Genomic DNA, 26,366 nt, shown 5'->3' on the forward strand with positions numbered 1-26,366 from the left:
TCAAAATTATATTTATGGTTTTAACAATATAACAAGAATTAGTTTATTGTTATTATCATGAAATACATATAGTTTATGTATTGTTTAATATAATATTTTTTCCACATGTGTAACCATGTGGTTGTATATTGTTCGTGTAGTTAGCAATCTTTTTTTTTGAATCTGATTGAAAATTTCAAGCTTTTATGTATTTTTATTTTTTACAAAACTATAATCACATTATTATTATTACTTTTTTTAATTTGGGGTATTCCGTATTTATAAAATGATTCAGACTAATTTATAAAAGAAGGTGTAACCCACGGATGAACCTTCTTTTCGGATATTCAAATGATCCTAAGCAATGAAACTATATCTGCGTGGTTATTTGATGAAGTGTAATGGGGTCTATTCGAATATAGATTACTTACCAATCCAAAACTCACATGCCATTAAACCACTATGACGTGATTATTTTTACTTTATTTTTTGAAGTGTAACCGTTAAATTTTATACTAAATTGTTTCTACAAAAATATAGAAATAATACGAAGAAGACAAAATAAAACAAACTACAATGCTACAAACTAAGAAAAACTACAACCAAAACCAAAACCGAACAAAAAAATAGATACATTGTGGATAGATGAAACAACCATTCTAAGAACATGGCCAAAGGATGAAGTGTTTATGTCACAGCTCGAATCGTCGAACAAGCTGGAGACCTCATCATTATCGCCATCAGCAACCGCTGGCTAGATCATCTCTCAAAACTTCAATCGAGCAATACCTACAGCTTTTCCAACAACAAGCCCAAACAAACTCTTCAAACACAATCAAAATACGAAAACCAATAGAAGAGTTCACATGTCGGCAAGAAAGTAAATTGCTGATAACCTTTTCACAGTTATATCAATTTAAAACATGTAAATATTTTCCTCATGCATAAAACTAGCTAATAAATTAGCCAAAGAAAAAACTGTTATAATTAACAGGTGTAAGTTAACAAACAAACTTATTTATTTTCTGTCTAGCATTCAATAAAATATTTCATAAGACATTATTAGATATTACTATTTAGATAAAGTTTGTCAACACATAATAATTTAAAGTTTAAAAAGAAACTAACAAAAATATGTTTTTATTTATTTCGAAAATACAAAAAAGGAGAAAGAACAAAGCAGTAAATGAAAACCTGCAAAGTTTCTTCTTTGCACCAAAAACACACCACTCTTCCCTCTCTTTCCTCACTCGCTTGCTTCTTTTTCTCTCTCTTCACATTACTATATTCTCTCTGTTTCTCCAAATTTCTCCTCAGAAACTAAAACTGAAAATATCAGTTTCCTTACGGCAATGAACCAATCACCCACTGTAATCGAACAGGGAATTTCCCGACAGGTCAGTTTTTTCTTTTGTTGGGTTTCTCAGTGTCCTCTGCTTTTCATGTTCTGTCTTTACTCTGTTTTGATTCCTTCATTCATCAAAAACTGTTCTGTTTTTTTTTTTTTTAAGGTTTCTTATGGATTTTTCATTTTCTGGACAATGCGAATTTAATGTAACTATTCATGTGGTTGAGATTAGGTTTCGTATGTGGAAGATGAACAAGTGAAAGCAAAGGGCTTTACATGTTTTCTCTGTTTTTTTTTTTCTTATGATTTTGATTGTTTCCCAAGTAGGGCTGGGGTAGGTTCTTCTGGTTAACCTTATCGACTTTGTAATTACCAAAAATATAATAAAATCAAGACGTGAACGCTTAATTAGATAAGCCCTTGTTACAAAACTTGTGAAATTAAAAAATATCTAAATATGAATGTAAATGTAGAATTTATTTTGAAATAAAAGTCGGTATGTTTCAGGAAATATATTGATGACTTTAGATGAAAAAAAACTCCTAATGGAACAGAACTCTTTCATGTGAATATAAAAAAGGAAGGTTCTAACTTTTAAGCAATCTTTGTTAAAATGTTTCAGCATTTGAAGACTGTTTCCTGTGCCAATGTTCTCACTTTGGCTTACCAAAGCCTTGGTGTAATCTATGGTGATCTCAGCATATCACCTCTCTATGTTTACAAAACAACTTTCTCTGGTAAACTAAGCCTCCACGAAGACGATGAAGAGATCTTTGGAGTGTTCTCTTTCATCTTCTGGACATTCACACTCATCGCTCTTTTCAAATACGTTTTCATTGTTCTATCAGCTGATGACAATGGAGAAGGTAAAACAAGAACTAATCCTTTATTTTTTTCCAATATATGAAGTGTTTACTTATGTGCTCCGATTTTTTTTTTTTTTTTGAAGGTGGGACCTTTGCGTTGTACTCGCTTCTATGCAGGTATGCAAAGCTAAGCGTTTTACCAAATCATCAAGAAATGGATGAGAAACTATCAACTTATGCAACGGGAAGCCCTGGAGAGGCTAGACAGAGCACAGCGGTTAAATCTTTCTTTGAGAAACACCCAAAATCTCAAAAGTGCTTGTTGATCTTTGTGCTTTTAGGGACATGTATGGCTATCGGTGATAGTGTCCTCACTCCAACGATCTCAGGTAGAAACCTTAAGGCAGAGTCTTCTTCTTTAGATTCAATATCAGTTCTAAATACTCTGTTTCTTGCAGTTCTTTCTGCTGTTTCTGGAGTCAAGCTCAAGATTCCTGAACTTCACGAGAGTATGTCTGAATCTTTTTAGCTTATTTTCACAACATATATCAAAAGCTAATGTCTAGTTTTGTTTATTTTGTTCTTGATTCCAGATTATGTTGTCATCATTTCTTGTATCATCTTGGTGGCGATATTCTCAGTGCAGCGTTATGGTACGCATAGAGTCGCCTTCATTTTCGCACCAATCTCCACAGCTTGGCTTCTCTCAATCAGCAGCATTGGAGTTTACAATACAATCAAATGGAACCCTCGTATAGTCTCTGCCCTTTCACCGGTTTACATGTATAAGTTCCTCAGAAGCACTGGCATAGAAGGGTGGGTTTCACTTGGAGGAGTTGTTCTTTCAATCACTGGTAAAAAATTTTAGTTATTTATCTTATTAACACATTTATCTTATATGAAACTAACATTTAATTACCTTAAATAACGATTTGTGCCATTAGAAATATTGTTTAGATATTTATTAAAAATAATTTCGTCATATTAAATTTTGTCAAAAAATATTTGAATATTTTCAAAATAAAATAATTTTTTTTTTTAAAAAAATATTGCATTTCCATAAAAAAAAAATATCTTTTTTTTTAAATCTAAATTTATATTTCGTTTTTACTATAGTAAAATTGTATCATTTTCTAAATAATTGAATATTTTTGTCATAATTATTAAACTTTTACATCTAGAATTATATATTATCTAAAATAACTAAACATAAATAAAATTTGTTAAAAATATTCCTGCATTTTTAAAAAGCATGTTAGAATCTAGTTCAACTGTTATAACATCATCATAGATTATCTTCCTCATTCTTCTATTGTGTTTATTCTTCTTAGGTGTTGAGACCATGTTTGCTGACTTAGGTCACTTCTCTTCCTTGTCCATAAAGGTAAGACCCTTGACTTTATAAGATATGGTTTCAAATGAAAAGCTTCCTCTTTTAGTAACACAAAGTGAGTTCAGGTGGCTTTCTCGTTCTTTGTATACCCATGTTTGATTCTTGCATACATGGGTGAGGCTGCATTTCTCTCTAAACACCACGAAGACATCCAGAGAAGCTTCTACAAGGCGATACCCGGTAAACAACAAAACAAACGGTTTAGTGTGTGATTATAGTCAATTAGTTGATAACCCACAAGTTATGTTTCAGAGCCTGTGTTCTGGCCAGTGTTCATCATAGCTACATTCGCAGCTGTGATTGGAAGCCAAGCTGTCATATCCGCAACGTTTTCAATCATAAGTCAATGTTGTGCGCTTGATTGCTTTCCTAGGGTCAAGATCATTCACACTTCAAGCAAAATCCATGGACAAATTTACATCCCTGAAGTAAACTGGATGTTAATGTGCCTTTGCTTGGCGGTCACGGTAGGGTTAAGAGACACTAACATGATCGGTCACGCATACGGTAAAACATCATGATCATTAACATAAACTTCTTTTTTTTTTAAATTATATATTATATAAATAACCTGAAAACGGGAATAAGGATCCCATTACACAAGCCCCCTCGAATAAAATTACCCAATTAAAAAACTTATATAAACGTTTTTATAAACTTCATATTAACGTTTTTATATATAAATCTCTATTGTTTGTGCAGGGCTTGCTGTGACATCCGTGATGCTTGTAACCACATGTTTGATGACATTAGTAATGACAATCGTGTGGAAACAGAGAACCATTACAGTTCTTGCTTTCTTGCTCTGTTTCGGTTCCATAGAGCTTCTCTACTTCACGTCATGCGTTTACAAAATACCTGAAGGAGGATGGATCCCTATTCTCCTCTCCTTATCTTTCTTGGTGTTAATGTACATTTGGAACTACGGAACTACAAAGAAACATGAGTTCGACGTTGAGAATAAGGTCTCAATAGACCGGATCATCGCTTTAGGACCGAGTATCGGGATGGTGAGAGTTCCAGGGATCGGTTTGGTCTATACTAATCTAGTGACAGGAGTTCCAGCTGTGTTCGGACACTTCGTGACGAACCTGCCTGCCTTTCACAGGATTCTTGTCTTTGTATGCGTGAAGTCGGTTCAGGTTCCGTACGTTGGAGAAGAAGAGAGGTTTGTGATAAGCAGAGTGGGGCCAAAGGAGTATGGGATGTTTAGAAGTGTGGTTAGGTATGGATACAGAGATGTTCCAAGGGAAGTGTATGATTTTGAGAGCCGGTTAGTGTCAGCTATTGTGGAGTTTGTTGAAACCGAACCGGGAGGTGGAGAAGGGTCTGAGCTGAGGAGAAGAAAGGAGGAGATTTTGGAGATAATGGAGGCGAAAGAGGCAGGAGCAGCGTATATATTGGGACAGTCTTACGCAAAGGCGAAGCAGTCTTCTTCCGTGTTGAAGAAGTTAGCGGTGAATGTTGTGTTTGCGTTTATGAGCACGAATTGCAGAGGAACGAATGTTGTTCTTAATGTTCCTCATACTCCTCTGCTTGAAGTTGGAATGGTTTATTATGTTTAGAAGAGAGAAAGATGTTTAGGGTTTAACAGAAAGAAAGAAGAAGATTAGTACAGTACAGGGTGGTAGAGAAAGAAGAGAGATCTAAATTCGTTTTCATTTGTGTTTAACAGAGATTAGATGTTGGGTTTTCAGAACTTTAACGTGTAAATATACTTATTATTAATGAATGGAATTGGCTAAAAAATGAAATATATTTTTTGGTTTCCTTCCTTATCAAAATTGTAGAATAATGTTTAAAAATGTTTTTCTTTGTTAATTTTTTTTTTGAAATGATTGAAGAGTTGATAAAATGATTATTTCTACTTAAGTTAAATTGTAAAATGTTATGAAATGAATGGAATAGTTCATTCCACATCCTTCTCTAGCCAAAATCTTTATAAATAAAGTTGAATTATCTGCCTTTTCAGGCTGTCCACGTCAGCAAGGAGGATGGGGTTTTTTTTGACACGTCACCCTGCTTTAAACGATGTCGCAAGCTTTATCTGATTCGTCTGGGCCTTTGGAGATTTCGGGAAGGCCCATCGTTTTGTTAAAACCCGTGATCAATGCCGTAACACACACATCAAGCTATGACAAATCCGAAGACTAAAAAATAATATTAATACGAACTTCCAAAATGAAATACTAAAACATAGAAAACTCTATACCATAACAACATCATAAAAAAAATATCTTAGGTTTACAAAAACTTTTACAATGGATGAGAAATATTAACCATTCATATTCATAACAAATATCTTTCAATCTAAGAATAAAAAGTTTTCTGGCCGTTGCGAATGAGCCATTGACACACATGTAACGCAATTACATAAATGTTGAAAATCCAGAGGAAAAAATTAAACCGTCCAATTATGGGTTACAATAAATATACGAAAAAAAATTGCAAAACCATCAATCCACTTTCTCTAAGGAAAACAAACACGAAGCACCATCATCGGCCCTATATAAACAAAGAGAAGCAACGAAAAAACTAAAAAATAACATCAAAAGCAAAAATACACAAACAGAGGATTTTTTCATGAGTTCCATCAATCCGAAACAAAGTATCATGCAGACCCTTGAGGCCATGCCTGAAGACATGCGTCTTCTAATAGTTTCGAAAGTAGGCCAAAACTCCCCCGTCGACTACTTCAATACGGTTTTGACATGCAGAAGCCTAAGCTTCCGTCCAGACAACCCCTCTGTTGCCAAAGATCTCAACCTCTCGCCTTTTGTTAAGAAGCCAGTCCTATCCAATCAGTACGAATCATTAATGGACGCCTACCTTAAAGCAGACAATATTGATGCTCACTTTGTAAAAGGTATGATTCAATTCTTCCAATCTCAAAATCAAGTCCTAGGTCTACATCACATCCACATAGCATCAAAGAGTGGTCACCTACAAGGAAGATACATTTTTGGTGTTCTCCTCATGGCCATCGGCGAGACAGACAAAGGAATCAAAATCATCAACGACCTCACGGAAGAGAAAGGTATTTCGTTGGTTGAGGATTGAATGATAAATTTCAAGAGGGCTCTGGAACGTCCACTTCTTCAGATGAGGGATATATATAAGAGCTCGGTTCTGAAAATGTGGCCAGAGCTGAACTGCCATCCTGGAGACGGAACGGCGAACACGGTCTGCTCAAAGTGTTTCCACTTCTTTTTACTCACCGATTTCTACACGATGATGATGGGCTTCAACAACCTTCTGGATTAAGAACACCCGTAACACCCATAACACCAAACTTTATTAATATCAACCCGTTCACCTTCTCTATTAGCTTGAAATAAAACTTCCTACCATTTGGTTTTACATAAAAGATCTGTGTGGTTGTACAATTTTAAACTGTTGCTTGGTTTTAGTTCCAATTTTAAATTTAAATAAAGCAGAAATTAAAATTTCAAAATTAAGAAAAAATAAACCCATGCAATGAGATAGTGCCATATAATTTTAGTTCTGTAAGTGTAATAATTATAATAAAAAACATACAAGTTAAAGATATTCTTCCAACCAAAAATATCAAACTCTGCTTCAAAAACTTTGCTTACGATCCCATAAACATAATACAAAATTCATTTCGAATTCATACATCTTCCATTGTAGTTAACACAGTAACGGAAATTTGACACATTAAACATTGACCAAACAAATTACAGTAGAGTAAAAGGTAAAACTAAGTTCAAGATACAAAACAAAAACCTTTCTATTCCAGAGAGAAAATTGCAATCAAGCACGACAACAACAAAAAACTACATACAGTCCTAAATACTACATAGAATACAACAATTCCCAAATTTTTAAAGGAAAACATTACATACGAATCCAGCTTTTGGTGTTCGTTAAAGATTTATGTTCACTTCAATGACAAACATTTTAATAAAAAACGCAAGGGTCTGTGCAGCTATAGCATCTTCGATATTAGATCACTTACTCTATTCATTTTTCTGTCGAGAAGCACCTGATAGAAGTAGGTAGAGGCTGGAGGTAAGTGATATTTGCAGGTGAAATTTGGTTTTCTTTTGGAGGTTAGTCAAAGCAAAAAAAACTTTGAATGTTGTCCATGTTCCAGGAGAAAAATATATTTAGTTCGAATGCAATGAAATATGACTGTTTATAACGTTTCCAAATAACTCTCTGCGAATTACTTAAGTCACAAGCCAAACTCACCGTACTTATCGTAATACTAAAATACAAACATCATGCAAAATATCCAATATTTAAAATAAACACAACCCTGCCTACACTCACTCATAAGTTAACAACAAAATAAAAGAACACAATAATACCAATTTGAAATAGGAAAAAAATCCCAAACCCGGCGCGTAGCGCCGGCCAACCCCTAGTTTTATATAAACTAAACTTTATCCGTGCTTGATGCGGGAAGTTATAGTTGAAAGTTTAATGTTTGCTTATACTTTAGACACTTCACGCCATTTTTCTAATATTATTAATTTTAAACTATTTTATACAATAATTTTAATACGATTTAGCTGTTAATATGTATTTTAAAAACTTAAGACCAATTTCCCTTGGGCATCTTAGAAAGGAAATATTCATCAAAATAGAAAGGTATATTAAATTTATTTCATTGTTTGCACATTGATATGGGGTGTCTGAAAAGCAAGTAACCTTTTAAAGTTCATAAAAATATTACTATTTCACATAAGAGTATTTTATAACCTTCGTATTAATATTTTGGTATAATTTATAGTTTAATATCCAACATACTATTTACCATCTAACATATAGTAGAAACGATAAGAAAATGTGTTATACGTTATTAGATATTTTAGATATTAACATTCTTTTTTTTTTGGCATCTCATTTTATTAAAAGCCCACAAAGAGCTATAAGAAAACACAAATATACAAAGAGACATAAGGAAAAACCCAAACTTTAAAAACCCAAAAGGAGAAAATGACAAAGTCCAAGCCAGATCATGTCCACGTGTAGGGCTGCTACGAAAGTAAAGACACACGGCATAGAGGACCTTCTCCTTCCTCCACGGGCCTGAAACCCGACGCTATGATTTTCTGATACCGGAAATCGACAGGGACCAAGGCAAATCGGATAACCAATTCCAGAACGGTTGAGCCATACCGAACCATCAACTCAAAGCTTAAATCCACTTGTATCACGAACATGATAACTTCAGAGATAGCTTAAATCCATCTAATTCAGCCCAGATCATCTTTAAAGATAAAAATAAGCCTGAAGATGAAGAACACGTAAAACGGGAATAGGATAAAGCTATCTAATTGATAAACGTAACACAATTGAATAACAGAGAATCGAGGCCAAAGCAAAAGAAAAAAAAGAAAAAAACAAACAAAACCGAATATAAATCCGGTAAGAACTAGACTAAATCATCAAAGAGCCACGATGATTTGCTAGTGATAGTGCCGGCAAACATGGTGCTAAACAAGCCACCAGTTTCCAGAGTCGAAGCCCGACAACCGGGAGTCATAAGCCGATGAGAATCCGGTGAATCGATGAAGAAATTCATCAACCGTCCCGTTGATTCCTTCCGGCAAAAGACGAAGAACACTCCCTCTGAAATCCATATTTTCCCTCTGAATGATTTTTTATGGATAAGAAGAAAAGAGAGAATTTTCTCTCCCTCGAGAGAAGAGAGAAGTAGAGTGTTTCTGTTTGACCAGGAAAAACAGATATTAACATTCTAAAAGCGTTGTCAGCAAAAAAAAAACATTCTAAAAACCAAAAACCATTAATTTATATTTTCGTTATTAGCCTATATATTATACAATTGTTTTTTTCATTAAGAAACCCACCTACACCTATCCTACTTGCACACCTATAATATCAAAAGAGGATCATACATCTCTACGCTCTCAGCTTGACATAAAACAAAGGCATTATTGAAGGCCACAGTGAATTTGCTACATAAAATATGAGTTTTAAGTGTATACTATTTTTTATACTTCACAGTTATGGTTATTCATATGTTTTGATTTTTTTTTTAATTATATTAGTTGATGAAATGTCTTATTGATGTTTAAACAACTAAGTCTAAATAAATAATTTGGAATTTGGAGTTTTTTTTTTATAATTTACCATTTTCATGTATATTTGTTTATGAAGTATCATAATTTATTTTATATTCTATTTAGTTATAACACTTGTAATATTTGATTAATTAGAAATAAGTAATCATAAAAGATAAAACATTATTAGGCAATATTTTAAACATATTGTAAATATTATAGTGCTAAAAATAAAAATGGCCTATTTATTTTTTGATTTTTAAATCTATGACCAATATTGATGTGGGTAAGCATAATATTCCTTTTTGATTGATATTTTGGAATAAATTTTCCTTGATATTATCATGATTGTTTTACAAAAATTGTTACAATCACGACTGTTTATACCATTATAATTTTTTAAACCTTTGAACAATATTGTTTCTGTTAAATGAATATACCCGTAATTGATATTTGATTATTTTGAATACACACCCAACTTCATCTTCTCCAAATGTATGTGTTTAGTACCTCCAAAAAATCATATAATACAAAGAGAGAACAATCACTTCTTTAGTTAGTTTTGGCAAATTCTTCAAAAATTAAAGGGCAGTAACTCAAATATGAGTCGAGATGTTTACTATAAATAAAACACTGTTAGCAACATACAAAGTATGGTTGGATATAATCATAAATATCACATATAAAAAGAAATTGTAATTTTTATTTTAAATAATAGTATATAGATATTTGAATATTACTGCATTGTCTAGAGGAAGAAAGTGGACCAATGATGACCATTAAAAGGCGCATATCATACACCATAAACAGTATTTATTTATTCAAAAATAAGATGTTACAATACGGTACATGATAATAAATCAATAATCATTATCTTCCTATGATAATATGAACTAAGCAAGTCAGGTTATGTTAGTAAAATAAGAATGAAATCATTAGATTTGATCTATGTTTGTATTTTATCCGGTAACATATATATATTCCTAAAGATATGATTAACATATGTCAAATGTACACAAATGGTCTGGTTAGAAGGATGTTATTTTTTAAAATGGTTTGATTAGATTTGTGTCCAGGGCCGGGCCTGAAAAATATTGGCCACAAGCAAAAAATTATTTTTGGGTCTTTTATTTCATAAAAACAGTGAAAATAATGAAAAAACAGTTGGGAGATTTGATCCCGAGTCCATTTCCGCACTGAGAGTAAAATTACTAGTAGAGCTACACGATCTCTTTATTTATTATTGGCCCTTAAAACATATATATTTTTTTTTGGGCCCCAAACACATGTTTGATGGGCTTCTATTCAGGCCGACCCTGTTTGTGTCTTACATTTGTTTTATATATGTGAATAAAAGATAAGTTTAATATATTGTTAGGATTTAGTTATGTAAATCCAAAAATAGTGTAACCATTTTCCTAGGGAAAATCCATTTAAAAAAATCACACATGAGTAGAAGTTGTGACTTCTATTTTAATAGTATATGTATATTTACATAATGCCTTTGTTTTATGTACACAGTTCGCTTCATCAAGCAAAATTGGTGTCAGCATTCTTGCAATGTTTCCTTGTACCTCTTTCATTACAAGTTAATGATATTTACAATTATTTAGACATGTATTTCGACTTTTGTGAAACCAAAATATCTCCTCTGCCTTATATGCTTTATCCCACTCCTTTTTCAAAAATAAAACCCACTCGGGTTGTGACATTATTCAAACTCATACCATGATCTAGTTTTGGCCCAACTCTCCTTCAGACCTCGTGTTATGGCAAGTAAACTATGTGAACCTTGAAGGTTTCTCAACCTCTCGCACTTGGGAAACAATCAGACATCCTCAGCCTGTAAACGACGGGACGTATTATGTCTGGTTCAAAGGAGGTGTTCCCAAACATGCATTCACTTTTCGGATTGCATATCATGATACATTGGTGACAACAGCTAGACTTGCAGTATAGGGACTAAATATCTTAACTGCCTGTTGCCTGTTGCCTATGCAACTATGTTTTCCTCACAGGCGTGGCAATCAACATCAATCCATACTTGGGCTGCACTTATCGACCGGCTTGCCATCAAGGTCTCCTCAACACTTATCTTACGCTTGGCAAAAAGGTATATTATTGGAATGGTAGGATTTGTGACTAAACGACCTGAACAAAAAAAAACTATCTAAAATTAATGATTTAAATTAAATATATAAATCAAATTTATATTATATATAATTTTAAATTATATAATTATATAAAATCAGCTTAATTTATATATGAATTACATATAACCATATTAATTTAATATAAAATGATCTAGGTAGCATTAAATATATATGTTTAGGTGCTAAATCTATTACAATAGTGGATAAATCTTATTAAACCGGACTACCCGAGCGAGACGGATACTAGGGTTTTGGGCCTTTTTCTCTCTATTTATTAGGGTTTTGTGTTCTTCTTTCTAGAGATCTTCCAAAACTATGGCAAAGGAGGAGCACTCCTCCCAAACACCGTCTCTGATTACGTCACTTCCCCAAGACGCCATCGTTGACATCTTTGCCCGTATGTCGAGATTCGACTATCCAACACTCTCCCTAGTTTGCAAGCACTTCCGGTCAATAGTAACGTCGCCAGAGATATTCACAAGACGAGCCTTGTTGGGACGCACGGAGCACTGTCTCTATGTTGTTCTATGTTTGCAGAACCGTACGCGTATTTATATTCTCCGCAAGAACAAAACCAACGGCGATACCTCTTTGGTCTTGATCCCGTCGCTTCCTGCTATGCCTATGTATCTAAACTTCGTAGCAGCGGGGTCGAGGATATACGCGTTTGCTCGGAAGAGCGATTACGAAATGATGACATTAAGCATTGGCTGTGGATCTCACAGCGTGCAACCCTTCCCTAGTATGCCTACACACCTGAATCTTATAGTGGCTGGCATCATAGAGGGGAGAATCTACGGAGTTGGATGTCGCTTTTCTTCGGAGGAGTGGGAGAGGGTGATGGTGGTGTTCGATACAAAAACACAAGTGTGGGAGCCTGGGATGATATCAGTAATGAAGGAGGGTTTTATGTGTGGTTGTGTGGTGATGGCTGACAAGATTTACACGAGGGATTATGCTAACACCTTTGTTTACGATCCAAAGGAGAATAAATGGGAAAAGGACGAGATGCTGAATCTACACAAGTGGGAAAATGCGTGTGTTGTTGATGACGTGTTGTACTACTTAGATTGTAATGAGAAAGAGTTAAGGGCGTATGATGGAAAGCAGAGTTGTTGGCAAGTGGTGAAAGGTTTGGAAGCATTGTTGCCCGAGACGAGAAGAAGAAAAGAGTGGTCACAGACTGTGAATTACGATGGGAAACTGGCTTTGTTTTATCCTAAAGAAAACTGTGAAATTTGGTGCGCGGAGATTTTGCTGGAAACACGTAAAGGAGGGGAGATTTGGGGTACTGTTGAGTGTTGCCGTCATCTCGTGACTTCGCAATCATGCTTTATGAAAGCTCTAGATGTTGTTGTCTGATACCACACCTCTCCATATAATAAACTTGTGCTTGGTTCTTTTTTATAAAAGTTTCCTTGTCCTGCTTCACCTTATTGCCTAGATGAGTTTTCTTGTCGCCTTTGAGAATCCACAACGTTTACAATGACAAAATGTGATAGGAATACCCTTTATCTATCCGGTTTGGTTAATATGGTTTAGTAGTGTTATTTATCAATTTCGGTTTAGCTATTTTGTTTAAGCAAACACTATATCTAAACTTTTACCCATTTGGGATTTTCATTGATCAAGAATACAACTTTATCTTCTTCATCAAGTCTTCTTCTCTATCACCACCCTCATCGCTTATCATCATCTTCTTCACATGAATTCAGCATCTTAGAGATGATATTTGTTCCATTTTAGATCATCTTTTGACATGTGTTCACCTCGTCTTTGATCCTCGGTGGATTCTTGACAGGACCCTATTTTCAAGTTACATTTTTGTATCAGAGTCAGTTTCGGATACCAATGAAACAGGAAAGCCAGTGTAATAAGTTTCAATCTAGAAATCCACCAAGATTCTATTTTACCGGCACACTTGGCACTACTCAATCTTGTCACCCAACTTGGTAACGGTCCAAGCTCAGCCACAAGCTTAGTAACCGCCTAGATCAGCCACTAGCTCACTTCACCCTGCCAATTGCCTCAACTGCCTTGTAACCCATCAATATGATTTGAGCTTCCTAACAACTGGTCCATCTAACTGAACTCAGACTTCCAGTTGATCCAGGTAGCTAAGCTCAGGCTCCCAGCCCCATCCAGCTCTAAACTTCATGTTTCTTAATGTTTCATTGACTAAATATTCTTCTCTTCATGATTTAGCCATTATTCTCCAGACCCTGACATGATTATCTGATAGTCTTTGACCAGCCGTTCATGTCCTTGTCCATGGTTTGTCCCAGCGAAGATGGGAGCAAAGACAATAAATATAATAAATTTGTGGTTAAATTAAGTTTTATAATGGTGTTCCAAAAATAGTGTTCCAAAAAATACGTTTTATAATTAAATTTCATAAATGTAAAATGATATATATATTTTATATATAAAAACAAAATTATAAATAAGCATTATTAGAACAAAATAAATTGAAGATGTACGTAGGGTTCAATTAGAAGGATTTCGGGTTTTTTTTATGTGAAAAAAGTGTTGAACTATGGTTAATAGGTGAGTGAGGAGTGAAAGTAACCACTAGACTACATAGATTTCGGGTTTTGGGGATATGGAATTTAGTCACATTTGGCTATTCTTAAGGTTGGATTCGAATTCGATTTCGGGTTCTCCAGATTTAGTTCGGATATAGTAACACATCGCAAACTTAGTTGAACCTCTTTTAAGCAAATGCATCTACCAAAAATTGCATAGATTCGCGTTCACTGGCAAGCGTCCACGCAAAAACGTGAACCTAAAAAATGTCCACTCATAGACGTCCACTATAATTGCATACATGCTACTACGTTCACCTAAAGTGGCCACATAAATACATCCACCCGTAAAAATCCATCCACCCAAAACACTCAGGCACATTCCTAAGATATATACACTCGCGTTCATGCAAACGCATCCACGTCCATAAAAACAAATTTGTTGAAAATCGTTGAAATTGGTTAATTAGAAAGTAAGTCACTTATATTAGAAAAATCTTTATTATAATTTATGTGTTTATATCTTAAGATAAAATATAAAAGGAAAATTATAAAGCAAAAAAAGAGAGGTCATTGTGACTGAGTTTATAAATATTTCAAAGGCAAAAAGGGTTTTAAAAAAAAAAAGTAAATAAGTGTTTCTAAGTTAGAAAGTGCTTTTTTTTGTTATATTTTATCAAAAAGTGTGTCTATAGTGTACTTAGAGATGTCAAGCTAACCCGTGACCCGCGGGTCCAGCCCATATAGGCCCATCAAGGGACGGGTCTGGACACCGAAATAGTGTCCATCAAAATTGTGGGTTGAGCGGGTCCAACCCATGCGGTTTGCGGGTGAGCAAATTGAACCCGTACCGGGTCTGCGGGTTTGCGGGCTGTCCGCGCAAAGTGAACCATCCCTTCTCTTCTATCGACTTTCATTCAGTGTTTCTCATCGATTCCTATCTGAAATCGCCTTCCATTGTTTTTTTTATGTGAGCTCTTGCATGTGCATTCTTGAGTAGATAAAAGGGATGAAGACGTTATGTTCTTCAATGGAGAGAGAAAGATATATGCAAAAAGTGGCCTTTTTTTTTTTATATTTTATAAAAAAGTTTGTCTATAGTGTACTTAGAGATGTCAAGCTAACCCGTGACCCGCGGGTCCAGCCCATATAGGCCCATCAAGGGACGGGTCTGGACACCGAAATAGTGTCCATCAAAATTGTGGGTGGAGCGGGTCCAACCCATGCGGTTTGCGGGTGAGCAAATTGAACCCATACCGGGTCTGCGGGTTTGCGGGCTGTCCGCGCAAAGTGAACCATCCCTTCTCTTCTATCGTCTTTCATTCAGTGTTTCTCATCGATTCCTATCTGAAATCGCCTTCCATTGTTTTTTTTATGTGAGCTCTTGCATGTGCATTCTTGAGTAGATAAAAGGGATGAAGACGTTATGTTCTTCAATGGAGAGAGAAAGATATATGCAAAAAGTGGCCAATGGAGAATTCTGATGGGGTTCTGTTAATTGTCGCGTCATCAACGCTTGCGTATTTTTAAGAGATTCAAAGAAAAATATTTGGAGTTTAAGAATCTGTACAAGGGGTGGAATGAAAGAACAGGTGAAAGAAAGTCTTTGTGTATTTTTGGAGAAAACTCTCATTACGTGTGTTTGATTTTGTGATCTGTCTAGTGCTAATACTCGTTTTTGATAACTGTTGTTGAAATTGATACTTTGTCTCTAAATCTCTTACAAAATTTGTGTCTGTTTCTGTATGCTTGCTTCATAAACTTAATACATTCTCGCCAGAACCGTCGAAAGGTAACTATCACTCGGTTTCAGTTCTGTTTTTGCTTCTTTCTTAACAGAAGCCACAAGGAGAATAAACACTTGCGCTTCTTTCTTATGAGTTGAATAAACATGTGCGCTTCTTACTGATTGACAAAACATATACTTTGTTGCTTGTGTTTAATGTGTGTTTCAGACATTATTATTAGTAAACGTTTTGTTATACATGATGGTCCAAGAATGTGTTGCTTGTAAACATTAAAGATTGTATTTTGAGACATCATTAGTAGACGTCTCGTTGTCTGTAAAGGAGTCTTGAGAGTTGAGACATTATCACAATTTTAAACGAGTCTTTAGCAGTTGAGCTCGTGTCTCTCTCCTCTTTGTAGGTAACCCACGGGTCAACCCGCAAACAAAATAAACTAGGCGGGGCGGGCTTGGACAAGACTTCTCTGGCCGCAACCCGCCGCGGGCCAACCCTCACGGTCTGATGCGCTGACGGAACCGCCACGGGTTTATCCAGGTGGACGCGGGTCAACCCGTATGACAACTCTAAGTGTACTGTATCCCTCTCAATAAAAAATATATAATGGGTATCTAGGGTTAGATGCTCAGTCCATTATAATATTAGGGAAACCTTAGAGCATGATTATCGCATGATATCAATATGGAGTCTTTAAAATTTGTTTTTTTCGATTTTTTTTTGTCCTTGAAAAAAAAATTGAACCAATCACGGACCGCCATGTGTCGGTGGGCCCGCAGTCTAGAAACTGGCCCAAAACCGATCCTTCACTCGCGACTTTGGGGACCCTTTTTTTAAAAACAAGTAGGGCCCACACACTAAAATCATGCACAAACCTCTTTTGCAAAGAGCTATAATGGTGGCCTTATCAAGCCATTCTATCGGAGCTAAAAGTAAACTAGGGTTTCCTGTATCTATTAGTGTTATATGCTCTTCTCCTCTTAGATTGGTTGTGCTTTCTAGAGATGTCTTCCAAAAAAAATTATGGCAAAGGAGGAGCAATCGTGTCTGATTATGTTACTGCCCCATGACGTCATCGTTGACATATTAGCCCGTGTATCGAGATTCGACTATCCAATATACTTTCCCTAGTTTGCAAGCACTTCCAGTCAATAGTAACATCGCCTGAGATATTCACAAGACGATCCTTGTTGGGATGCACGAGCACTGTCTATATGTTTTCCTCGTTAATGAAGACGAACCTGATTTTAGGAGGCATTTATATATTCTCTGCCCGAAAGCTAACGGGGAACACCGCTTGGTACTTATCCGGTCGCTTCCTGATATGCCTACATATATAAGCCAAACAGCAATGGGATATGTAGCAATGGGATCGAGGGTATATGTGTTTAGCCGGAGTAACAAACACCATATGATTACATTAAGCATTGATTGTGGATCTCACACTGTTCAACCCCTCCCTGATGTGCCTGTACCCATGTCTCCAAGAATGGCTGACATCATCAAGGGGAGAATCTACGTAATTGGATATGATAATGGCTGGGAGAGGGTGATGGTGGTGTTCAATACAGAAACACAAATGTGGGAGCCTAGGATGATAAAGACTAGACGAGGAGGGAACTGACGGTTGTGCGGTGATGGCTGATAAGATGTATATGAGGAATCTTTCAAAGACTCTTGTTTACGATCCAAAGGAGAGTAAATGAGAAACGGACGAGATGATGAATCTCCACAAGTGGAAAAACGCATGTGTGGTTGATGACGTATTGTACTTTTACAATTCATGTGAATTTTATGATAAGGAAGGAGGGTTAAGAGCATATGATCAAAAACAGAGGCGTTGGCGAGTGGTGAATGGTTTGGAAGCATTGTTGCCTGAGACAACAAGTTCAACGTGGCCACACGTTGTGAGTTATGGTGGGAAACTGGTTTTGTTTTATCCCAAAAGAAATGAAATTTGGTGTGAGGAGATATCGCTGGAGACACGCCAAGGAGGAGAGATTTGGGGTAGAGTTGAGTGGCGCAAGCGTCTCGTGACTGGGAATTTTGTCTTTATGAAAGCTCTAGATGTTGTTGTTTGATTTCTCCTTCATATAAACTAACTTGTGCTTTGTTTTCTTCAATGCTAGATTGACAAAAGAATTAACTAAACTGAAAATCCCAGTGTCCGAACGATAACATTTTAGAAGGAAGGTGAATCAGGAGGAGTTAAGCAATCTATATCGATCTTGGATTTGTTAGGATCCAATAGATATATGTATGGAGAAGGAAGAGAACATATGTTTTGATAAGAAACATGGTTGACGTGTGTTAAAACCACACCAGAAACTGAAGTATAACTGAAATGATAAAGTAGATTGGGTCTCTCTCTATCCCCAAGTAAACATCAGTCATCAGAAAAGTGACACAAACACACATAAAAAGAGTTTCTTCTTCGATAAATTCTCACCTGAAGTAGATGGAGACGAGAGGAATATCGACGTCATTGTCATCTTCATCCTCACAAGCCACCACTACATCAAGATGGTGGCGGTAAGGAGGCAACTCCACTTTAGCTATATCCCTAGCGAGATCAACTACCTTCTTGTCCATCCTCTCCTTGTGCCTCGGGAACATACTGTTGAACAGAAGACAGCTTCCACAAGATATGCTGTACGCGCTAAGCCCTTTCTCCTCCAGCCACTTCAACACCTCGCGCAGTGTCGGGTTTCCTTTTAGCACCCATCTGTCCCAAACGGTCCAAGCCATGTCGCGGTGCTTCACCACCTTTGGCGGAACCGGCTCGGCCATTGAGAAGAGCGGAAGCGCCAGGTTGGCAAATGTGTTCCTGTAGGCTTCCACTTTGTGTCCTCCGTCGAGAACCTTGTACAGCTCGAGGCAGACCAGACCAGTGGCCATGGCTGTTGAGGTCGCAATGGCTGGGATGATTCTCCCCGCAATGAACTTTGCTTTCAGCTTGTCTACTTCAGGTATGCTGTAGTTCCTCGCCCTCATGTTGGCTAGACCCGCTATCACGTCCATGTGATAGTTTGTATCATCGTCCTACAAAACACATCAGATTGGTTAAAACGAATTATTGGCCAAGAACATTTTTGACATGTTAACATTCGATAACAATTAGATCAGAGAGTCAAATCATTGAGAGAATATTTACCTTTTCGAACTGAATTGGTTTCATCCTAAAATCAGGAGACAAGTTATGCCTACACTGCTCAAGCTTAGCAATGAGGTCGTTGATGACTGCAGCATCGTCCACCGAAGCAGTGGTTAGAGTGGTGGCTTTCTCATCAGTTACAATTTTTGCATCTTTCCTTGGCTCAAAGTCTGGGACTATCACTCTGTCGATAGCTTCAGCTGCTTCCTTTGGGCTTTTGGTCCACTCGGGTACAGGGATCCCAAATGTCTCTGCTCTTAAAATAGCAGTCGCCGTAATGAAGTTAAGGAGGCTTGGGTCGGAAGAGGAGTACTGGAGCGGACGTGGGAATCTTTTTGGAGCAGACCAAAATGGAGCTCCGGTACTTGTCGCAGCATCTTCAGGAAATGTGTATATCAATTGCTTCACACGGTTAACAAAGTAATCCTCAAACCTTGTCAAAATAAACACACATTAATGCGACTCCACAAGGATAATGTTCTTCACAATTGATTTCTAATTTTCTACTTATTTCCCGATTACCGCAAGCACAAAAATAAACTATGGAAGCACTTAAGTAAGATACCAAACACTCTTTCCTTCCCTCATTACCACTAGACTACTCTAAACCAAAGTACGAATAGTACTAATTAAGAGAGTGTCAATACCTGAGTCGAGCCCAGGTTAAGCAATCTTGGAAGTCCTCACACTTCTCCTTTTCAAGGCACTCAACAATCCTCTCCAATGTGTCTCTTGCCTGAGCATCACCAGCACTCATCATTGAGTTAGTGTACTCAACCGGGCTAGAGAGATATGCATTCACTTCAGCGGGAGTCTTCTCGAGCAGACCCTCAAACTCAGAGCGAGCCCAAGTTAAACAGTGATCAATGTTATGCGGAAACGAGTGCACTGTACACATGGGGGCCTGTTTCTCTGGTGGGTCCCTAGAGGCACCGTAATTTTCAGTTCGATGTGGAATAACCATCTGCGTGTTGCACTTTGCACCAAGAGTCCCGGACTCAAGGAGAGGCTTCTGGAAATACAAGCACCTAGAGTCAACATAGAGCCTCGCATTGACATTATCCAGTGCATTGACGACAACAGTTAAGTTCTCCCAGAAGGCATCATCAAATACATTTTCCGTCTCAGCACCAACACGGTTTTGCAGGGCCTCGATGTTGAACTTGGGATTTATAGCTGCCGCAGCGGAAGCAGCAACTGTGGATTTAGCCTGTCCAATGTTCCAGTCACGGAACAGAAACTGGCGACTGAGGTTACTCTTCTCGATTATATCATCATCTGTCACTGTTAGTTTCCCTTGGCTTCCACAAGAAACTCCCATAAGAGCCATATTTTTCAAAAACTCGCAGCCAAGTGCACCGGACCCTACTGTGAAAACTTTAGCATCTTCTAGTTTCTGTTGGAACTTAGCCCCAAAAACAGATATTTGGGCATCATACCGGCTGTTCCTTGGTGCAACGTCACTGGAATCCAGAGGTTCAGAAGGGAGTGACTCCACTGAATCAAAGTAGAAAAACTGATAAAGAAAATAAGAAGATCAACATCAGATCCCATTATGAAAGGAGAAACAATATTCATGTGTCAAAAATAGGGTAAACAGGTGTATCTTCTTACGAAATAAACATTAGAAAAGGGGGAATGATATTAGTGTTCCTTTAACATTAGGATTTCTAATTATTTTATTCAAACTTCCAAAACTGCTTCTTAGGGGTTTAATATATAGGAACGAAGGCTTGTGAGAGTCTGGAAGCTCACACTCTGGCTTGGAAGATTTTGTTCAATTTTTATTATTTGTTTAGTTTTAGTTTTTATTTCTTGTATTCACAGTTCCTAGCATGGCATAAAAACAATAAAAATGCGTTCCCCAAGTATATGGAAAAGAAATATTACCTGAAAGAGGGGATGAAATTTTCCAGAGCAAGCTTTGACAACCTCCTGTCCAACAATACCGCCGAACATTGCAGCCATGGGATTGAGGACAGCCTTGGCTCCAAAGGAGAAGTGTCGTAGAAGCTTATGGTCAAGATTGTCCACCTTTAAATCACCCTGCCCAGTGTTGATGGATGTGGCAATGGATATAAGCTGCTGAGCGTCCTCTTCCGAGCCAGCAACAGGAAATCTACCAGCTTCAGATGTAAACCGATCAAGTGCCTGGAATGCTAAATGAAGGAGTGGAGGCCGGTCAAACTTGGCGAAATCACCAAATAGAAAATCCCCTGGATCTTTAAGAGCTTCCCTCAATGGCTTGAAATTCAGCAACTTCGGCTGTTTCACCTGAGTGACAATCCCACCCTTCACATATGTTCCATAGCCAGTGGTGTCCTCTTCGAGTGTGAATGAATATGGCCGTGCACTTTTTATCTTCCTTGGTTTCCCATCATTCAGTTCCGTCATACCCTCAACTTCAGAGAAAACGACTAGGTCGCCATCTTCAAATTCAAGCCTCTCATCGTCAACACAAGAAATAAATGCCTGGTTCTCATTAGAGATAGAGGCAATGATGCCCGTATGTGGTTCCTCTCCATCAACATCGAGAACTGCAAATTCAGGCCCAAAATCACAAAAGACGGAGCCAAAAAGACCCCTGACATCAGCCTTAACAAAAGCAATAGGAGGCTGATGGCTGTGGCAGTAGTCATTAAACTCGATTGCTTTTTCCAAGCTTATGTCAGAGAACACAACAACCTGTTTCACACGAAAGTAGATGAATCAGCGTGGAACCAGCCAACAAGAACCACCCGTAGAAAGCTGCACATCAATATGTATAAACAACAACATGGTAACATTCATTTGGGATACGGAACGATTTCCCACTCCTATGTGTTCTAAGACCATCTCCAATGCAAGGCTATTTTTTCCTCTATATTTTACTCTAAAATAGAATAACACAATTATAGAGGTGGATTTGCTCCAATGGTATGCCTCTATAACTCTATTCTACTCTAGTAACTCAATAAAACTCACAAGTTCTCTATCTAACAGTCCATACACAAAAGATTCAGAGCAGATAGAACCAATGAGACTGGAAAACGAGTTCCTCTACCAACCTCAAAACCAGAGAGCTGCTCTTTCGTCAAGCTTGAGGTCAAGCTAGAGACAGCCACAGCATTGTTAAGATCCTGCAACTTGTTTACAGAAGCATCAGCCCTATTCTTGCCAATATCACCCTCAGAGAAAACGAAGTTGCTAGACAAGTCCCACAGCTCCACCACACTCTCATCGTGCAGCGTCACAGACTTCACACCAGCAAGAATCAGATTCTTGGCTGCAAACAAACCCCCAAAAAAAAGTGTCAGTAACAACATCAACCTAATCTCACGATTAACAACCTAATCAAAGAAAGAAAAGGCATACCGATCTCAGCGCCGAGGCCGTGCATCCCGGAGATGAGGACGTTGGAAGCGAAGAGACGCCTCATGGTCTCGCGTCCGTAGACGGCGAGCTGCCTGCTGTGGAGATCTTCATCGATCTCGTGACGGTTCGAATTGCCAAACGCCATGTGGACGACGGCTCTATCGCCGCTACTGCTGCCGGGAGCTGGAATCGAAGAGCTATCAGACGCGGAATCGGTGGTATCGGAACGGAGTTTCTTGATCGGTGCTGAATCGGAAGTGATGGTTTGAATTTGATCGGTGTTTTCGTTAGCAACGAATCGCTTGTGAAGCATAAAGTGGTGGAAGCACCTGCAGAAAAACGTAAGAAATCAAATCTGAAAATAGCTAAACCCTAATCTAGGTTTGATTCCTCGGAAACGAAGAGGTACCTTTGAGGAAGAGAGAGATGAGATCTGAATGATTTTACCGAAATAACGAAATTGCCAAAGATTTTATTTTGGAGAGGGGTGGAATATTATGGGAAAGGGGTGGGATCTTGAAATGTCTAAGCGACGTCGTTTTCTGGGTTAAGGTTTGTATTTTTTTCTTCCTTCTTCATTGACGGTTGACCGAATATGGGGGGATGTTCACAATTTCGGTTCAGTTAGGTCAACTCTATTTATATAATGTGAACCGGAAACGTGGAAATATTGGACAATTTCTTATTTAAGTTGCAAAACTTTAATAATATGTTATCATTTTCTTTTTAAATAACTAGATAATCTACTCCTATAAATTACTATTTTTAAGTTACAACTGATTTTTGTAGAAATTTTCCAACTACAGGTTAGTCCAAAACTCCAATTTTTTTTAGATAAATTTTGTATTTTGTCTTATAAATATCTTTTCTTATAACTCTACAAACTATACCTAATAAGTGCAAATGGACCAGAAATAACGCAAATGGTTAAATTAGGCCCATATATCCAAATGTAAATATAATGTCACTTCTCACATGTGTGTTTTTCACATGAATATGATTTTGGGCCCAAACTTATCAGAGATATATCTTGCAATATGACCCAGTTTCCAAATAAAATTTTGTAGGCGTCGGCTCAATTCTGATCATAGTTTCCTCGCGTTCTAATTTCAAAAGTTTCGGAATGTATTTTGGGTTTTGCAATTCCTATAATACTAGGTAATAATCTGTATCGTTATTTTTAATAAAAATACATTAAATTTGTTTAATCTGGATATTGGTTTGGTTTTAAGTTTTTTTTAAAGCTTTTAATTTTCTAAAATAAAACTATTATTTTAAATTAATATTCATTTTTAGTTTATTCGGTTAAAATGTTTGATTTTCTATTTTTTCCGGTAAAAACAAAAAAAATAATATTATTTATTTATTTTCATGTTATGAATTTTAGATAGTCGAACTAATAATTTCATATTATATTTTCTAAACAGATAATAGTTTAAGAAAAACAAATTATTAAGACAAATCATTTCACTACAATTTGGTCGGTAGTGAAAGAAGCATTAAGAAAAAATATTTCAACTTTCAAAAAAATTAGATACTTCAGTTGTGGTGAATACTTAGTTACAAGGTGCTCACATCAAGGTGCACATGTATGTGTATGTAAAAAGTATATAAAAATAATTGACAAATATATAAAGATATTGTTAATTAATATTAAATAAAAATTTTGTTCAAAATAATACATAAAAGATACAATTAAAATTAATTTAAAATAAAAAAGACCTTGATGTTAGTCATTTTTTCTTATAAATAAAATAAAATTGTATTCGTAAATAGGAGTGGACACAGATCGAATATCTGGGTATTTGGAAGCATTCGTGTCGATTCAATCTTTAGCCACCTAGATATTCGGTAACTCGGATATCCGAAATGTGTTAGAATTTTAAAGAATATCAGGTTTGATCCGTAAATAAAATAAAATTTTAAAAATAATTGAAAAAATTAATAATAACATTTTATTACAAAAATAAAACATTATTTAACTTTTTAAATTCTAGTACCTAATATAATAAATTTAATTCATAAAAATATTGTAAAACTGATATAAAGTATAACATATATAACGTATATATATAATTCTTTACATATATGTATATATATATGCATATAACAGATCAAATTAGATATATGTTCCTAAAAATATTGGTATCTGTGATTTACTTCTTTTTTGGATATTGTATTTTAGTATTTGAATTCTTTTGTAGAGTTATGAATATCCAGATTCTTTGGTTCAATTTAAAACGGATAACGAATCGAATCATTATGAATATTTTGCTCAACTTTATCCGTAAACAATAAAAATAATATATATATAGTTTGACTTTTGATTCCTTATCTATTTTTATTCGAACCGAAAAAATCAGAGTTTTATTGGAATCATGTATGTGAGTTTTACATTAAAAAAAACGTAAAATACATAGTGTGAACACATTTATGAATATAGTGTGAACGCGTTAGCATATTTATTATCAAAGCTGTCACGTGTCTATTATAATGTGAATGCATTTATCACAATGTTTTTTTTAATATATAAGGGATTTACTGAAAATCATATTTTAGAAAATTTGTGACAAAAAGAAATATATAGAACATGTGGTCAAGTGATAAAGAGAAAAGTTTGGGATGTCAACATATTTCAGATTCGATCCACCTCACATGTTATATGGACACACTACAAGAAAACAGCGACATACCGAGGGAAAAATCGTCGGTATGACGTCGGAATAACGTTATTCCGACGATATACCGACGAAACAAGTCCTGGGAAATAACTCCTCGGAAATTCATTTTTCCTCGGAAATCCTTCGAAAAATTTCCGACGGAATTCCGAGGAAACGAATTTCCGAGGAAACTCCAAGGACCAGCAGTTCGTCGGAAAGCTCCTCGGAATATACCGAGGGAGAACTTCCTTGGGATATTTCGATGGATTTTCCGATGGTCCAATTCTCGGAAGTTCCGACGAAATGTTCCTCGGAATTTTCATCGGGAATTTTCATCGGGAATTTCCAGGAACGGAGCCCTCGGAAAATTCCGAGGAATAAGTCCCTCGGTATATTCCGAGGAAGAAGTCCCTCGGTATATTCCGAGGAAATGTTCCTCGGAAATTTCCGAGGGTTCATTTCCTCGGAATTTCAAAAAAAATTAATTTTTTTTAAAAATAAATTTTTGAAATTTAAATTCAATTTCATTAAGGCGAGATCATCAACCGGCTCGCCATCATTTTCTTCCGCTTTGAAAAAAAACATAAATTAAAGAAACATTAGAAATTAGAAGAAATGCACAAAAAATAAAATTTCAAAACTTAAATAATTGAAGAAAAAGCGGAAGAACTTACCATGCGATCCCCTAGAGAGGCAATAGATTGAGCACCCATGTTAGGTTTTTGTGTAGATTTGATAGATTTTTGTTAGGGTGATTGGTTAGGATTGTGATTTGGTTGTATAATAGGTTTAGAATTGTGTAGTTCACACAGTCTTCAGCCATCGGGTAGAATACCTTTTACAAAACCAGCAATCGCATCCACACAGTCTTCAGCCAAATTATAATCTGTTTTAATGCCCATCAATCTTGTAGCAGATGATAAAGCTGAATGACCATCTCTGCAACCTTCGTACAATTAGGCCTGGGACGGATCGGGTATCCGGGCAATTTTAAGATATCCGGATCCGGATCCTTATCCGGCGGATCCATAATTTTACTATCCTTATCCGGATCCGGGGTTCGCGGATATCCGGGTGTCGGATATCCTTCTAAAAATTATAATATCCGGCGGATATCCGGATCCGGATTTGGATCCTTAAAATAAATAAAAAATAATATTAATATATATAAAATATTAACAATAATTTAAAAATAAAAA

General features: G+C 36.4%; 4 protein-coding genes and 1 pseudogene across 6 annotated transcripts; 4 read left to right on the forward strand and 1 right to left on the reverse strand.

Moving 5' to 3' along the window:
* The first annotated feature begins 1,165 nt into the window (after window positions 1–1,165).
* Window positions 1,166–5,254, forward strand: LOC106328398 (potassium transporter 1). The gene is made up of 9 exons (XM_013766834.1): window positions 1,166–1,376; window positions 1,950–2,193; window positions 2,277–2,522; window positions 2,592–2,642; window positions 2,727–2,987; window positions 3,465–3,517; window positions 3,592–3,706; window positions 3,779–4,033; window positions 4,229–5,254. Exons 1-9 carry the CDS (start codon window positions 1,332–1,334, stop codon window positions 5,089–5,091), a joined length of 2,133 nt encoding a protein of 710 aa, XP_013622288.1. The 5' UTR covers window positions 1,166–1,331; the 3' UTR covers window positions 5,092–5,254.
* Window positions 5,255–6,037: 783 nt separating this feature from the next.
* On the forward strand, window positions 6,038–6,586 carry LOC106334252 (F-box protein At2g35280-like). Its single transcript, XM_013772554.1, has one exon. The coding sequence runs from the start codon at window positions 6,110–6,112 to the stop codon at window positions 6,584–6,586; it is 477 nt and encodes a 158-aa protein (XP_013628008.1). The 5' UTR covers window positions 6,038–6,109.
* A 5,455-nt stretch (window positions 6,587–12,041) lies between these two features.
* Window positions 12,042–13,202, forward strand: LOC106333713 (F-box/kelch-repeat protein At4g38940-like). The gene has a single exon (XM_013772134.1). It carries the CDS (start codon window positions 12,048–12,050, stop codon window positions 13,092–13,094), a length of 1,047 nt encoding a protein of 348 aa, XP_013627588.1. The 5' UTR covers window positions 12,042–12,047; the 3' UTR covers window positions 13,095–13,202.
* A 3,820-nt stretch (window positions 13,203–17,022) lies between these two features.
* LOC106334080 lies at window positions 17,023–18,080 on the forward strand (annotated as a pseudogene).
* A 179-nt stretch (window positions 18,081–18,259) lies between these two features.
* Window positions 18,260–23,026, reverse strand: LOC106334837 (ubiquitin-activating enzyme E1 1-like). 3 transcript variants are annotated; one of them, XM_013773213.1, is made up of 8 exons: window positions 22,917–23,026; window positions 22,508–22,836; window positions 22,201–22,418; window positions 21,044–21,838; window positions 19,801–20,669; window positions 19,154–19,586; window positions 18,421–19,041; window positions 18,260–18,383 (listed from the first exon to the last, which is right to left on the reverse strand). In XM_013773213.1, exons 2-7 carry the CDS (start codon window positions 22,818–22,820, stop codon window positions 18,445–18,447), a joined length of 3,225 nt encoding a protein of 1,074 aa, XP_013628667.1. In that variant the 5' UTR covers window positions 22,821–22,836; window positions 22,917–23,026; the 3' UTR covers window positions 18,260–18,383; window positions 18,421–18,444. The 3 variants fall into 3 exon arrangements, with proteins under 3 accessions (XP_013628667.1, XP_013628666.1, XP_013628665.1); XM_013773212.1 differs by having other exon boundaries at window positions 18,260–18,379; window positions 18,417–19,041; XM_013773211.1 differs by having other exon boundaries at window positions 18,260–19,041.
* Between the last annotated feature and the right edge of the window lie 3,340 nt (window positions 23,027–26,366).

Source organism: Brassica oleracea, chromosome C3, assembly GCF_000695525.1.
Source record: "Brassica oleracea var. oleracea cultivar TO1000 chromosome C3, BOL, whole genome shotgun sequence".
Lineage (NCBI taxonomy): Eukaryota > Viridiplantae > Streptophyta > Magnoliopsida > Brassicales > Brassicaceae > Brassica > Brassica oleracea.